The 13,564-nt window shown below is 38.6% G+C and overlaps 1 protein-coding gene across 2 annotated transcripts in view; it reads right to left on the bottom strand.

Annotated features, from left to right (window-relative positions):
* The window catches only part of SESTD1 (SEC14 and spectrin domain containing 1), a 44,913-nt gene extending 31,792 nt beyond the window's left edge, over nucleotides 1-13,121 (bottom strand). Inside the window, exons 1-4 of one of the 2 annotated variants that reach the window (XM_026052043.1) lie at nucleotides 13,066-13,115; nucleotides 12,293-12,395; nucleotides 2,720-2,804; nucleotides 316-424 (exon numbers count right to left, since the gene is read on the bottom strand). In XM_026052043.1, the coding sequence (XP_025907828.1) occupies nucleotides 316-424; nucleotides 2,720-2,774 (164 nt within the window). In that variant the 5' untranslated portion in view covers nucleotides 2,775-2,804; nucleotides 12,293-12,395; nucleotides 13,066-13,115. Of the gene's footprint in view, nucleotides 1-315; nucleotides 425-2,719; nucleotides 2,805-12,292; nucleotides 12,396-13,065 lie in introns of both variants that reach the window. The other variant, XM_026052044.1, reaches the window with a different exon arrangement.
* Nucleotides 13,122-13,564: the final 443 nt, after the last annotated feature.

Raw genomic sequence — 13,564 nt, 5'->3', positions numbered from 1 at the left:
TTTAGATAGCAATGAAAAGTGTACTGTCATTATAAATGAAATTAACACAGAAATGCCAAGAAAGAAGGGATAAACATACACAGCAAAAAGGCAAAGTCACAGAAACACAAAATAAAAGGGCTTACACTATTATTAGTAGATATAGCTTGGTTTATTGAAATATATTGTTTCTAATTAAACCAGATGATTGCATTTAAAATAATTGCCTACGTAAACTATTTTGTCTTAAAAGGTAATGAAAAAATAAAAGACAAAATATGACTCCTTCCACCACCAGAAAATTGAGCAGCACAGAACGGAATGACTTGAAATCACCTTGGGATACTGAGAAGGTAGTCTAGTGTGACRCTCAGCTCATCCATACTCGTCTGTTCAAGGCATAGTGGAATTGTCAGGATGAGGCCACTTCTTCTGTCCTTCCCTCCTGTTTAGAGGAGAAAAACATCATTAGAAAGATGGGATGGCTTTAAGGTACTTTGTACCTTTACTGCTCTACTTGATCCTCAAAASTCTTTTCCTACAATAATGGTTCTATAATTCTAATTAGATGGTCTGAAAATACATCAGGAAACACAAAAATCACAGCTGAAGTTTCACCTCTCAGTTGTGAAAATTCATTCACCGTATTCATGCACCACCAAAGGTATAGATCAGATCTGTATCTGTCAGTTTGTCATCTAGTGTTTCAATATAAAAAACACCAAAAATTAAGTCTTCCAGAAGCATTTCAGGATATCTAGATTATTTTTCAGGGACATATCTCCTAGACCTTTCTACACTATCAGCCTATCAGGAATCTGGTTAGCTTGCAACATAAGTATGGACACAGCAGTTGCCAATGAAATGCAAAACCTCCTAGACACATSCAGTACACAAAGGAGGGCCCTGTACCACACAGCACAGAGATGCTTTCATCTTCAGAAGTGTTTTTAAACCCTTCTGGCATAAGCTATACTAACAGCACCAGTAAAAAAAATACTGAAGAAAGCAAATATTATAATAGCAACCATAATAGCAACTATAAGATAATGTAAATGCAGTACGTTCAAGCAGCCTGTTCCACATCTTGGGCTTGGTTACTGTTGACTGCACAAACGCTCCAGAAATCCCTGACAGTTTGTATGCAAACTGAAGGGTTACTTCCCCCCCAACCTGCAGACACTATCATGGAGAATTCAAACATCCATATTCTACCTGCACAGTGACTTTCCATAGTTTTCTTAAACAACTCAGTATATATAGCTCAGGTAAATAGCCTGCCACACTGTCACAGCACAACACGAGGACAAAGCAGGGATTATCTTTGATTCTCCTCTTCATGAAAAGCAACAGATGGTGCTTTATATAAGAAATAACTACTAAGTCTTTATTACCTARTAATCATTAACTCAAAACTGTGTTTTCAAGGAAATATTAAAATATTAAATAAGATTTCAGGGATTATTAACTTAAGGCATCAGAAGTGTTAGCTATCGCAGGTTTCATTTGTTACATTTCCAAATATAACCACACTAAATAATTACAATTATTTATTTGGTTTTAGTTACAGTACTGTGATCTTCATTTTATTATTTTAACTTATTTCCAAAAGCTAACTGCTGTATAAATATTTACCATAACCTTCACATTTCAGAGAGAGGAACCCAAATTGTATGTATGTRTGGTATGTAGCCAGTAAGTTCTAAAGGGTTTCTAGCATTTAAACTGCCTCTCAGTAAATTACTTTTCACTAAAATCATCTCTATTTCAAAATGAATCAGACAGCTTTAATTGCCAAACAGCAAATGCACTCTAATTAATCAGAATTTGCTTGAGGTATAATGCTTATCAGCCCTACTGCGCATCTGTTGATATTACTGAAAAAATTGTGTTTCAGGCAATTTAGAAATCAAAAAATTCCTATTAACAAAAAAGGAACAAGTTTCACTTCTCAAGTGAATGGAAGACATAAAATAATCTCTAGCTAAAATAAACTACATCAAAATAATATTACAGAAACCTTTCTCATTTTGTGAAGCTGAGAAGCATCCTACCTCCCCCAAACTCAGCATTCAAGTGCCAGGAGCCAGCACAGCTACCTGACAGCAGTGAAATCAGCAGAACATCATCCATCCTTACCTAGTCCTCCCTTTGGCTTTCTTTGGCTTTGAGGGGAGAGGGGGCACGGGGAGTTAAAATCAAATCTGAAATTAATTCTCAAAGTTTGAACAAACATAATAATAATAATAATAATTGCAGAGTGACATTGCAGAGTAGTCGATAAGAACCAAAACCTTGCAACGTATGGCTAGTTCTGCTTCTATCCACATGGAAAAGAATGGAGTGGTGAAAAGGAAGAAAAAAACGTGGGAAACTCTTGCAGTTAACCACTTTTACACTTCAAAAAATGCTTAAAAAACCACGAGGGTTTTTCTTGGAGCCCTACTAAATCATTTTTTTTTATTTGTGGAGTAAAACTTCAYGGTATCAGCTTTGTTGTATTGAGTTACAGGCTGCAGTGAAAGCAGTCTGCCAAATGCCAACAGCAGTAGCTTGGCTACTAGATTAAAAGTTTCAGAGATGTTTTTGAAATATGACAGCACACCAAGCTACAATATAGTTCTGTTAAATACATCCCACATTGCTCTGTTAAATACATCCAGCAAGCACAAAAAATGCAATTGAAATCTCCACCCAAATTGCACAGACAGGAACCATTTAAGGAAATCAGAAACTGTACCTGAAAGAAAAGCCAATTTTTTCTTCAGAATGGGTAATATTACTGAAGCTTCCATTCTACTTCAGATAGTTTGCACCACACTGCTCTGAAACACAAGAAGTCAAAGTTGTCAAGTATGGGAAATCAATTAACTCATTTCAGTAAAATGAGCACTGGCCAAAACTCTTCAGTATTCTTGAAGGAAATACAGCACACTATGATTGAAACCAGCTCATAACATTTAGCAAATTTAAGGTGTTGTAAAAATTGGAGAGGAAAAAAAAAAAAARVCCATTTTCAATGTAAATCCATGTACAATTAAACCTTTCTTTCTCCTCAGCTTAAAAAAAAAAGCATAGCATGGTCTCAGGCAAAGACAAGAGGATAATTTATGTAACAGCCCTATTTCAAAACTCATTAAACTGTAAGCAATTTACAGGCAGATTATCTGTTTGATTGGTTATTCAGATATAAAATAAGTAAGATTAGTACTCTTTACACTTTCACATAGCCTATGTTGTATTATTATGAATATAGTAATTATTTAAATACATCATGCTAAATACTTAGGCATTTATGTCAGGACACTGTCATCAACCTGCCATTAGTAGGTCTTCAGTGAAAGGAGAAAAGAAAAAAACAAAACCCAAACCACCCTAACAGGGAGAAAAGGYTTAGCATATACATGAAACGCTTCTGCTCCCATTGTCTCCAAATCCCTTCTTAGCCTCATCCCATTTTCATTACATTATCCCCGTGATTCGCTAACCGTGATTAACCTCCAGCGCTTCCCAGGGAAGCCAGAGGACAGGAAAACCCCACGGAGGCAGAGCAGCGTGGGGCAGCCCCGGGAGCCTTCTCCGGTTGAGTTTTCACCCCAGCGCAGGGCAGCGTGCCACGCTGCCCCAGCGATACACTTCTGCTCCTGGGTATCTGCCCTCTCCCACTGCTCCTGCACCACGAACCACGTGCTGCACAATTTTCAGCTAATTTCWGCTTTCCAATTATACAAACTCTCAAAAAAAGAGAGATGCGGAGGCAGATAAATCCTTCTCTCGGGAAACTGGCAGAACTTCAGCTGTGGAAGGACTGTGCAGAGAGTCTCCTCAGCCACAAGAAAAGCCCAACACCAGACTCCTGTATCAGAAACTTGCTTTAGCTCAAGCATTATTTTTTTCTGCCCCGAGATGTCACGCAAATGAAGCAGAAGTCACTCACCCCACTAGATCTGTGTGTGCTTAAGAGCTATTATAAAGTAGCACTTCAAGTACTGAAGAATAACTGGTCACACTTGATACACCTATCAAGACAATTTACTCTTTTTCAGAACAAAGTGCTTAAGCAAACACAAGGACTCCGAGTGCTGCAACACATTCTTGAKAATTCTATAAAGGAAATACTTCAGAAGTGACTTCCTGACGACCGTTTGTTAAATGGTTACCTGAAATTTCGAGTGCCTCAGAGATATTTGGAACTATCGCTAATGCAATACAGATAAGATGTGATACTCTATCAAGTATAAATTAACTCAAGGAATAAGAGTCAAGCCATTTAAAGCAATTAAAAATAATCAATAGATTATTAAGCTATGACATAGAATGTAGCAAAAAACAGTAGACAACTCTGCATCTGAATCTTAGGTACAAGACTTCCACAGGTAAATCAGAAAAAGTAAGCAAAAGAATAGAAACTTTCACAAAAATAGTGTTCTATGCCATGCTACATAGAAAGCATATTTAAAGGAAACATATAGAAAATACACTTAAATAATTTAATACGATAAATATTAAGTACAAGGAATAGATTTCTGCAAGATCACAAGCAAAAATAACATAGAGCAAGAAGAAAAAATATACAAAACAGAGCACATTAGTTCAGAGTGAATATTATACTTAGCGAGCAACCAGAATAATCAACTGCTGCAATTGCTGCACTTGGCAGCGAGGTGCTGTACCTGGTTTGGGTCAGAGAAGGCAGCAGACAGCTTGGCAGGACGAGCTGTCACCATCTGCAGAAAAACACGTGCCCTGCTCCTCAGGTTCCATCGGGAGACTACACAAAATCTAACTGTGGATTGAGGATTTTCAAGAATGCCAGAGAGATGCCAGAAAAATAGGTGTAGAGTTTAAGAAGGCCTCTGGTGCAATGGATTTTGGTCGGGGCAGCAGGGCAGCAGCAAGCCCCGCTCTGGAAGGTGTGCTCAGGCCAGCGCTCCGGATGCACAACAGCGTGGGACACRGTCATCAGAATGGATCATCAAACTAACATCCCGGGCCTAGCTTTCAAACAGAGGGATTTACTGTTACTCGGATAAAACAACGTCAAGATGTCTGACTGCGCCAAGGAAAACTGTCCGTTACTTTGGAAATTTACTGCTTGCAGAAATGGGTGGAAGATGAGCATGCCAAGAGCTCAAGGGCTTTATAAAGCTACACCCTAGGAGGCCACTCCGAGTACTGCATTAGCGCAAGAGAAGGGCTCCCTGCACCATTTCCACAAAAGGAGAGCTGCGTTTCGGCAGGAATCAGTTCCTGGGATTTGTGCGTGTCGGCAGAGGGAGCCTTGGTCACTTGTGCAGTGTTGGCATCTCAAGTGAAAACCCAGCGCCCCTGGCAGCATTAAGGGGCAGCATGGGGTGTGAAGAGATGGATTTATGAGTCACGAGCAGGAGGCTCCTCATGAGAGCAGAAGCCAGTAACGTCAGCAYGAGGAGAACACACACTTGATGATCCTAGCACTGTCCTCTGCTCAGCTATCACAAGATACTTAACCACATAAACACCCTAACTGTGGCATGCAAAGACTTAGAAACCATCAGGTTGAGGGAAGCCCAGCGGGAGAGTTAAATTCTGGATTCAGGTCAGCGTTCTTTGGTAGACTGTTTAAACCCTTACATGCTGGACTCATGTGGAGCAGTCACTAGGCCAGGAACCCTGACCCTACAAACCACTGCTGCCCTGGCCAAGGTAAATGCAGGTCAGATTTGCAAACACCAGACCTGAAAGGTAGAAGCAGGCACTTGTCAGCCTTGAGGGAGAAAGGGAGGAACCTGAGGTCACCACAAACAGGAATAGCTATCTTGCAGGATCCTATTCTTCACTTTCCTTTACAAAGCAACCTATTTTCTCATACTTGCATGGATCAATCCATAAAAATTGAATTTTTATGTGCAGAGATACACTGATAACCATAGCCACAACAACGAAAAAAACAGATCAATTATATACACGTATTTAATGCCATGCATAGTGTTTCAGACCGGGAACTGGACTTCTCTATGTGAACGCTAAAGTAGTATTTACATGTACAAGCACTATATTCTTCTGTAGGGGAGGAAAGGGTAATGGAATCAAAGGGTAATGGAATCAAAACTGTAAATGTTCTAGAAAAAAAAAGAACTTCAGATAGAGAGCCTGAGGGGGGGAAATAAAAGCTATTCCCTWCCTTGTTGAAAACACTGAGTTTTACTATGACCCAAAAGTCTAATAATCATTTTTTGTGAAACACAGAAATAACATTTCAACAGCTTTATACTGTCCCTCCTCTTCCTCAGCCCAATGCTTTGCACAGCTCATCCCCACCCCTCCCACCAAGACCTCAGTACTGCTGTTTTGGGCAACCGTGTAAGTTACAGGAGGAAAAAAAGGGCAATTTCAGTTCTTCCAAGAAACCACACAACTGTTCAACCACACTTGAACTACCCCACAGAAGTCACTCAGGAGAGGATTGCCAAGGTTAATATGCAGAAGACAAACCTAGTAATGATTTTACCCTCTCCTCAAGATATATTTCAAAATTACTATAAATGATTCCTCAGTATAATCAATGAAGAGAATACAAACTTACACACTTCATTATCTTCATACCTTCACATAAGGAACAGAAGTTTTTATAAACTTACTGACTCTAGGAAGCACTTATTTCTTTGCTGCTGTTAAAATACCAGGTTATTTAATATTAATGCACTGCCTGGCTTTCTGCCACAGTAGAAGACTGCTGTCCATCGATTAAAATAGGTCTTTTGTTCAATATTTCCTGGAACCAAAGGAAGCATTCTGCCCGCAGAGAGTGGAGGGAACTGAGTCAGAACAGTAACTGTTGATTCCAACCACCTAGTCTTTGTTCCAGAAACTCCTAAATTTTTCATTTCCTTTTTTGCTTTTGTAAAAGTTTTAATGCATTGTCTACAAAGAAACTCTCATCAGAGCAAGTTATAAGAACATGCCAGAAAATCTCCAGAATAAAAAGAGGTTTAATACCCTTCTCTATCTTCAACACTCCAGAGAATATCAGAACGAGTAAAATTAAATGCTACTTCTCTATTAGTAAATAAACAATTTCAAGCAAGCTGGCCTTTACTGTCTGCTGGGARCTGTCAAAGGTAGTTCACAAAAGTACACTACTAAAAAAATAGGCATATTTAGTCCTATAAGCAATGTGCAAAGTCACATTGTTCAGAGGAAGACAAGCTCTCAATTTAAAATTAGGAAAGAATAATGAACAGCTATATGGCATCACAGTTTAGCTGAAGGGAACAGAACCAATGTTTACTCATCAATAARTGAAAGCATTTCGACCCATTAAAGAGAAAAGAAAAAGAGCTACAGAAGAAAAGCAGGAACACTCAAAAATACAGATTTCACTCAAGGAAACTTAAGTACTTATAAAATAGTAGCTGAATTTTATCACTTTCAAAACACACTACAGAGTATGCTGTATTTATAACATGCTCAAATTCTACAGGCATGAAGCTAAGTTAAAGAGGTTTAATTGCTTTTCTGGAAACCAGAAACAACCTGGAGTGCTGAGTGCCCACCTTCAGTTTACTCCAGCAATTAAAATACCATATGTCAAATTATAAAACTTGTGTTAACAGGAAACATGCTAAATAAAAGAAATTCACTGAAGAGCCATATAAAAAATAAATCACTTAAATGACCTTTTTTCAGACTTTATAAAATCAATATAGCTCTTCACTAATCCTTTTTTTTCCCCGAGAAATGTTGCAAGACTAAACCCACACAGAATATATGTATTTAAAACCTAAGCACTTGGAAGGTGTTCCAAATGCGTTGCAGAAAGACACAGTGAAAGTAAAAACTCTTCCCTTACCCCAAGCATAAACTAATACTAGTCATAAAGATATTTCTCTTAAATACATAAACATGATAGAAATATGTGGGAATAGGCAACTGTAAACAAATTAACAAGTCAGCTACAAATTCAGAGAACAGATAAAATGCAAATACTGTTTCTTGCTGCATTCCACTGTAGAATCACATCATGGCTAGGCAGGTCTTCTCCCTTCTGATTTTTAGGTTCCACAAGATTGTCAAAGAAAGTTTAAAATTCTTAAGGAAAAAAACATTACCCTACACATATTGTTTCTGATAACTAAAAGCATATTATCTGATTTTGCTACTAGAAATCTTGAGCCTCATAGCAAATAGAGGGGAGAAGCTCAGACACCTTTCGAAAGAAAAGGAAGAACRAAGCTGAAGGACACGGAACTGACTACAGGATCAACTGTGAGATGCCCTGAAGAGCATAGGGAGAACCTGGCCCTGCAGTTAATGTTTTCTTCCTAAGTGATCCAGTTGGAACCACTCCACAAAAAGCATTAACAACCAAAATGAACCCAGGCTCAAAGAGAATTAAGATAAAAATGATTACGCAAATTCTTTGGATCCAAAAACATTTAATACTCTCAGCACACGGAGCAGGATCTTTAAATGGATTAGTCTGTGCACAAACAAGCACTGTAAGGTTCAAAGAATGAGTAATTTCTTCATTCTCTCATCATATATCAAGCAAGAGAACATAGCTGTTCTTTTAAATACAGGAGCAGAAAAAAGCTGGTTTCCATTTCTTGTTCCACTATGAAATATACATATGGCTTTCAGCAAGCCAATTATCCCGTTTAGTCTTCATTCGATCTCCCCATCTGTAAAATGGAGCTGTTATATATTAATTCTCCCTTTACAAGGGTAGCATGATGTTTAATTCAGTAAGTTTTTTGAAGACTTGAGAGATTGTAAGAAACTCTATAGATCTGCCTATAAATAACCAAGAAGCAGATGGGCAGCTACACTCAAAACTGTAGCAGCTTGCAAGTCCAGGCACAAACAATAGAGCAAATAACAATAGACATCTCTGACGTACTGCAAAAATAAAAGAAAGAAAAAACCTTTCACCATATATGTTGATTAAAAAATAAATAATAAATCAGCTTCTGAATTCACAGCTCTCAAAATGAACAGCTCAATTCCCTGAAGCTACCATGCAACTTTTTCATATGCTAACTTCAGCCCACAAAGCACAAAGTTCATCTGTCCCACATGGAAACAAAATCTGTGCCCATAAGACAGACAGAAAGCTCCRTAACACTAATATCCATGTAGCTTTTTGGGCCACCTTGCTTTGAAGCTATCTTAGAGCAGTGGGAGAGAGGGCACGTAGGTGCCACCAAGTCAGGGAGAACACAAATGAAGGTATCTCCCTATGRCTGCTGTTAGCCAGGGGTAATTTGAGACACACCAAACACATGGGCCTGAAGAGTGGACAAAAGCTGTAAACATTCACTCATTGATTTAATTCGTAATTAAAGAGCACAGTGGCACAGAGTTACTCAGCTGCACAGTTTCAAAACAACAATAAAACCTGACAGAGGAACAGACGCTTGCTCTTCAACTGCTTTATTCTTCAACATAAAAGCTGTTCTATGCTAGAGCCCTTTAAGACCTCAAAGAAAAGATAACTTCACACATTCRTGTAAGATAAATCAAGCTTTCACCTTCTCAAACTATTTTCTTCCATTATAAGCTGATTATTTCTTTTTGATCAATAAACTATCAGTTAAAAAAGGGAATTCTGAAGTTCTTTGTTGCACCTGGTTTTCAAGTTGTAAGTACACAAATGTTCCTGATCTTCCACAAGCAATTAACTCATACTATAGGATTAAGCAAACAAAAGCCATAGACCATATAAATTTCATCAATATGTAAGCTTGATTTTTTTCTTTTGCCTTAAAATTAATCAAGTATATTTCATCAGTTCCATGACACACAAGCCATCAGTACTCTAATCCAGCAACCTGTAACAGGAGATGCACACGTGGTTTGAAAAAAAAGAGGCATCCAACTTCTGGTTAATACCTGGGTTAACAACATGCRAAGTTATCATCTAAAGCATATGGTCATAGCTATACGAAAATCAAAGCTTGGAAGCTGGAGTCCGTTTCTTGGACTTTCTTCCTCTCCTCTTTCAGCTGGATGCTTCAGTATTAACTTATACACGGGGCCTGCTAAGTCCTTCCAATAACAGAATGAAGAAAAGCCCTCAGCTGTTAACTGCTTCCTGTTTAACATTCTGGGAAAAGTGAAGTAAAAGATGAGTGGCAAAAAGGAAGGATGAACAATCTAATGAATAGTGAGGCAGCAAAGGCAGAACTAGTGAATAAGAGAGGTTATGCCATCAGAGAAGAAAAAGGATTTACTTTGATCTCAGTTAACTATTAATTTCACAGAAGGGGAGTCCTTTTCCTCTGCTTTACAGCAATGCRAGAGGGAAGGAAGGCAGAGCAGCACCAGAACAGAGGAGCCACAACATTTGCAGACACACAGCTATGAAACCCTACACCTCAGCCTCTTCACACAAGGGCAGGCACAGGGCAGTCTGAAGCAGTTTGCACGCTCGAAGAATCTCACTTTTTGGTTTCAGCAGACAACATGTCCACGGCCAGCAGCTCTAAGCTGTTTTGCCCTTACRTGCAGAAGGTTCTAATGATGCTACATGATACACCAGAATGACACTTTGCTAGAGTTTTCTAACCTTTTCAGCCTCAGGCCTTCCCAAACATACATGGTATACGTTAAATTTCAGTAGTTTCCAGACATCTTTAATTTAGGATAGAGGAGAAAATAAGTCTCAGGTTTTTACATGCCCTTCCACATTTCCTTTTCCACCACATTTACAGAAAGAGACCTTGTGTTTACCTTTCTGCAGAACTCTATAGCTTGCCTGTGCAGGCTGTCACCACAGGCAACAACAGAGTGAGATCAACTTTCTTCCCTCTCTTGCAACACACAGCCAAAACAGCATAAATGGCAGTCACCTGGAACAGTTCCAGCTCGCATCAGAGCTTAAAGTGACCACAAATAAGCAACATGATGCAATTTGGGAGGTGGCTTCTTCCATCCCATTCTACATGGCAATAGGTCAACTGAAATGCTGTGTTCAAAGCATCACACAGAAGTTTTCTGTTCATCACAGTTTTGTGACACCAACAAGAACCACAAGTTCAGCTCCTAAAATTTTACTTAGTTAGAGCTCATGGTGAAGCAAGACAGAAACCACAGAGCTTGTAAAACCTCGTGGACACATGCCGGAAAAAGAACATCAATGAAGAGAAGAATAAAATGACACACTTTCTTCCCCAGCTAATTCTACTGAAGAATAAAATGACACACTTTCTTCCCCAGCTAATTCTACTGAAGAATAAAATGACACACTTTCTTCCCCAGCTAATTCTACTGAGAAAGCCAACACGCACAAAAACTAGCATTGAAAGTAATGATTTCTGCGATGAAAAGTCATGGCACTCAAGTCTGCAGTTCTTTATAAAAACTCACTAAAAAGATAGCAGGAGCAAAGAGAGTGGACTACTCCAGGCCAGGAGGAGCTGAGTCAAAAGCCAAAGTCAAAAGAAACAGCTGCACTGATGAGTGTGACTGTTGGCAGCGTGGAGCAAACACAAACTTTCCTCTGGGATGCAAGATTAGTACTTCTTGTTCCCTTTATAACATTTACGTAAGAGAACAGTCAAGTTCTGCATCCACATAACAACACACATAACAGCTTTGGCCACAACTGTGTGTGGCTCAGACCCTCCAACATTTCAGTGCCAAAGGTCAGATCAATATAATATCACTACAACTATAGGGAAACAAAAAGAAATACATTTCTAAATCTCTTCTGCAATCCACAAACTAAACCAGCTGGAGCAACTACCTGCAATAGCCGCAGCACGTCTCCCACCCCCTCAGAATAAAGGCTATTACATTCCACCATTATATACAAAGATATGTTTCAGAGAAGGGCACATGTTTCAGAGGTGATAAAGACAAGCTTGTGACCTGCTGCCTGGAGCATCTTATATATAAGTAACATACTTGCATAGAGCAAAAAAATATGTTGGCATAAAGAAAACCAACAACCCACACTGATCGGAAGGAAAGCAACATTTTCATAAACACCAGACACAGGTGAGCGGCAGCACCTTTTACCTACGTATTTTGTGTTCATCCTGACTCTCTCCCTTAAGAAGGGGCATTTATTTTCTGATGTTTAGCCATACGTATCATTTGATGATCAAAACATCTCATTAGGTTAGAATCAAATCTATTCATCTTATTCTTTCAATTTTTTTTTTTTTTTTTTTGCATTATTTGGTCTGGTCAACATTTATCCTTCATGAAATCTCTCTCAAATGTAATTCTGCCAATTCCACAAGAGTTTAGCTTTACTCTAAATTCTTGTGTGCTTACTACAACTACCTCCCTTCAATCACTGCTTCTGTCAAGCACTACATCATACCTTCATCTCCTCTTAACTATTGTAATTTCCTTCTTAATGGATTCTTTATGTCCTCGCCTTCCAAACTTCAGCTTGTCCAAAATGCAGCAGCTCATCTTCTCACCTAGAATGGGAAAATAATACTCCATATTCCATATTTTCACTTGCTTCCTTATCCAGTTTAGAGTCCCTTGTGAGCAAAACCTCACTTTATAATCTCCCATTCTCATTTAGGCTAAAGGGTAGAAAGTTTCACCAGTGGATCTTTCTACTTTTCACTCTAGGTGCTCACTCTCTCATTTCTCTTCTCTGCACAAGTTTCTCCACACTATGAGAACAGCAGCAATTTTCCTTGACACTATTTTTTTCTTTCTTCCTCATCACCTAGAATCTTATTTCCTTCTTTAAATTAGAATCTGCCAGCCTTCCATCTGCCAGTCTTGCCATTTTCTGATACATTAAAAATACACTGTAAACAGCAATATCTTTATTCACAAGGTGTAGCATTTTAGTAAGCTTAAGTATGAATTAGAGATGTCTAAACCAAATTCTGTAACTTAAATATGTGAAGCTTTGGTTTTGGTACACTAACTTCTCAAGATTTTGGAAAGACACAAGACAAAACCCAAGTAGCACACCCAAGATGAACAACGCATGAGTTTGAATTACAGTTTAAATACATTTGTACAACACTAGTGGCAAGGACATTATCCAAGACACTGTATTCATCAGATCTAAGAAGAACACACAAAGATTTTAATGATCTCATTTTACAACAGATTGATCTTACTTACCATTTACACTGGAATATCTGTTATGGACACAAGCTTGAGCTCTGGATCCTGGATTCTGCAAATTTAAATGAAAAATGGATTTGACTATATATTTAGAAGCTGAAATTAATATAAACCTTAATTTATTTGCAGATTGAAAACAAGAATTTATTATGAAGTTACATGACAAAGGACTCAATGTTTCCATTACAGATTGACAAATACTTGTAAACTAGACATTGACTTGAGTGGGACAGCAGGAATCCCGTGTTTTCCCCCCAAACATATGGTAGACATCAACATTGTTTATAATTAGCAGGCAATGCTCCTGAGGCAGCACCGGAAGCAGCGGGAAAGTAACAAGAACCAGAGTCCCTGCAGCAGCCCTTCGACCAGGGGTAACCACACAGAGCTCCAGGCAACAGGAGAAAAGGACAACCACGGTTTTGTGGGAGCGTTGCTTTGTTTTTATTCAAAAGAAAGATACTCCTGCAAACCRAAATGAATCGCTACCATATAA

Source organism: Nothoprocta perdicaria, unplaced genomic scaffold (genome assembly GCF_003342845.1).
Source record: "Nothoprocta perdicaria isolate Ctin4 unplaced genomic scaffold, notPer1 scaffold_83, whole genome shotgun sequence".
Lineage (NCBI taxonomy): Eukaryota > Metazoa > Chordata > Aves > Tinamiformes > Tinamidae > Nothoprocta > Nothoprocta perdicaria.
Note: the sequence above shows the minus strand (reverse complement) of the source record. Positions and strands in the feature narration are given on the sequence as shown.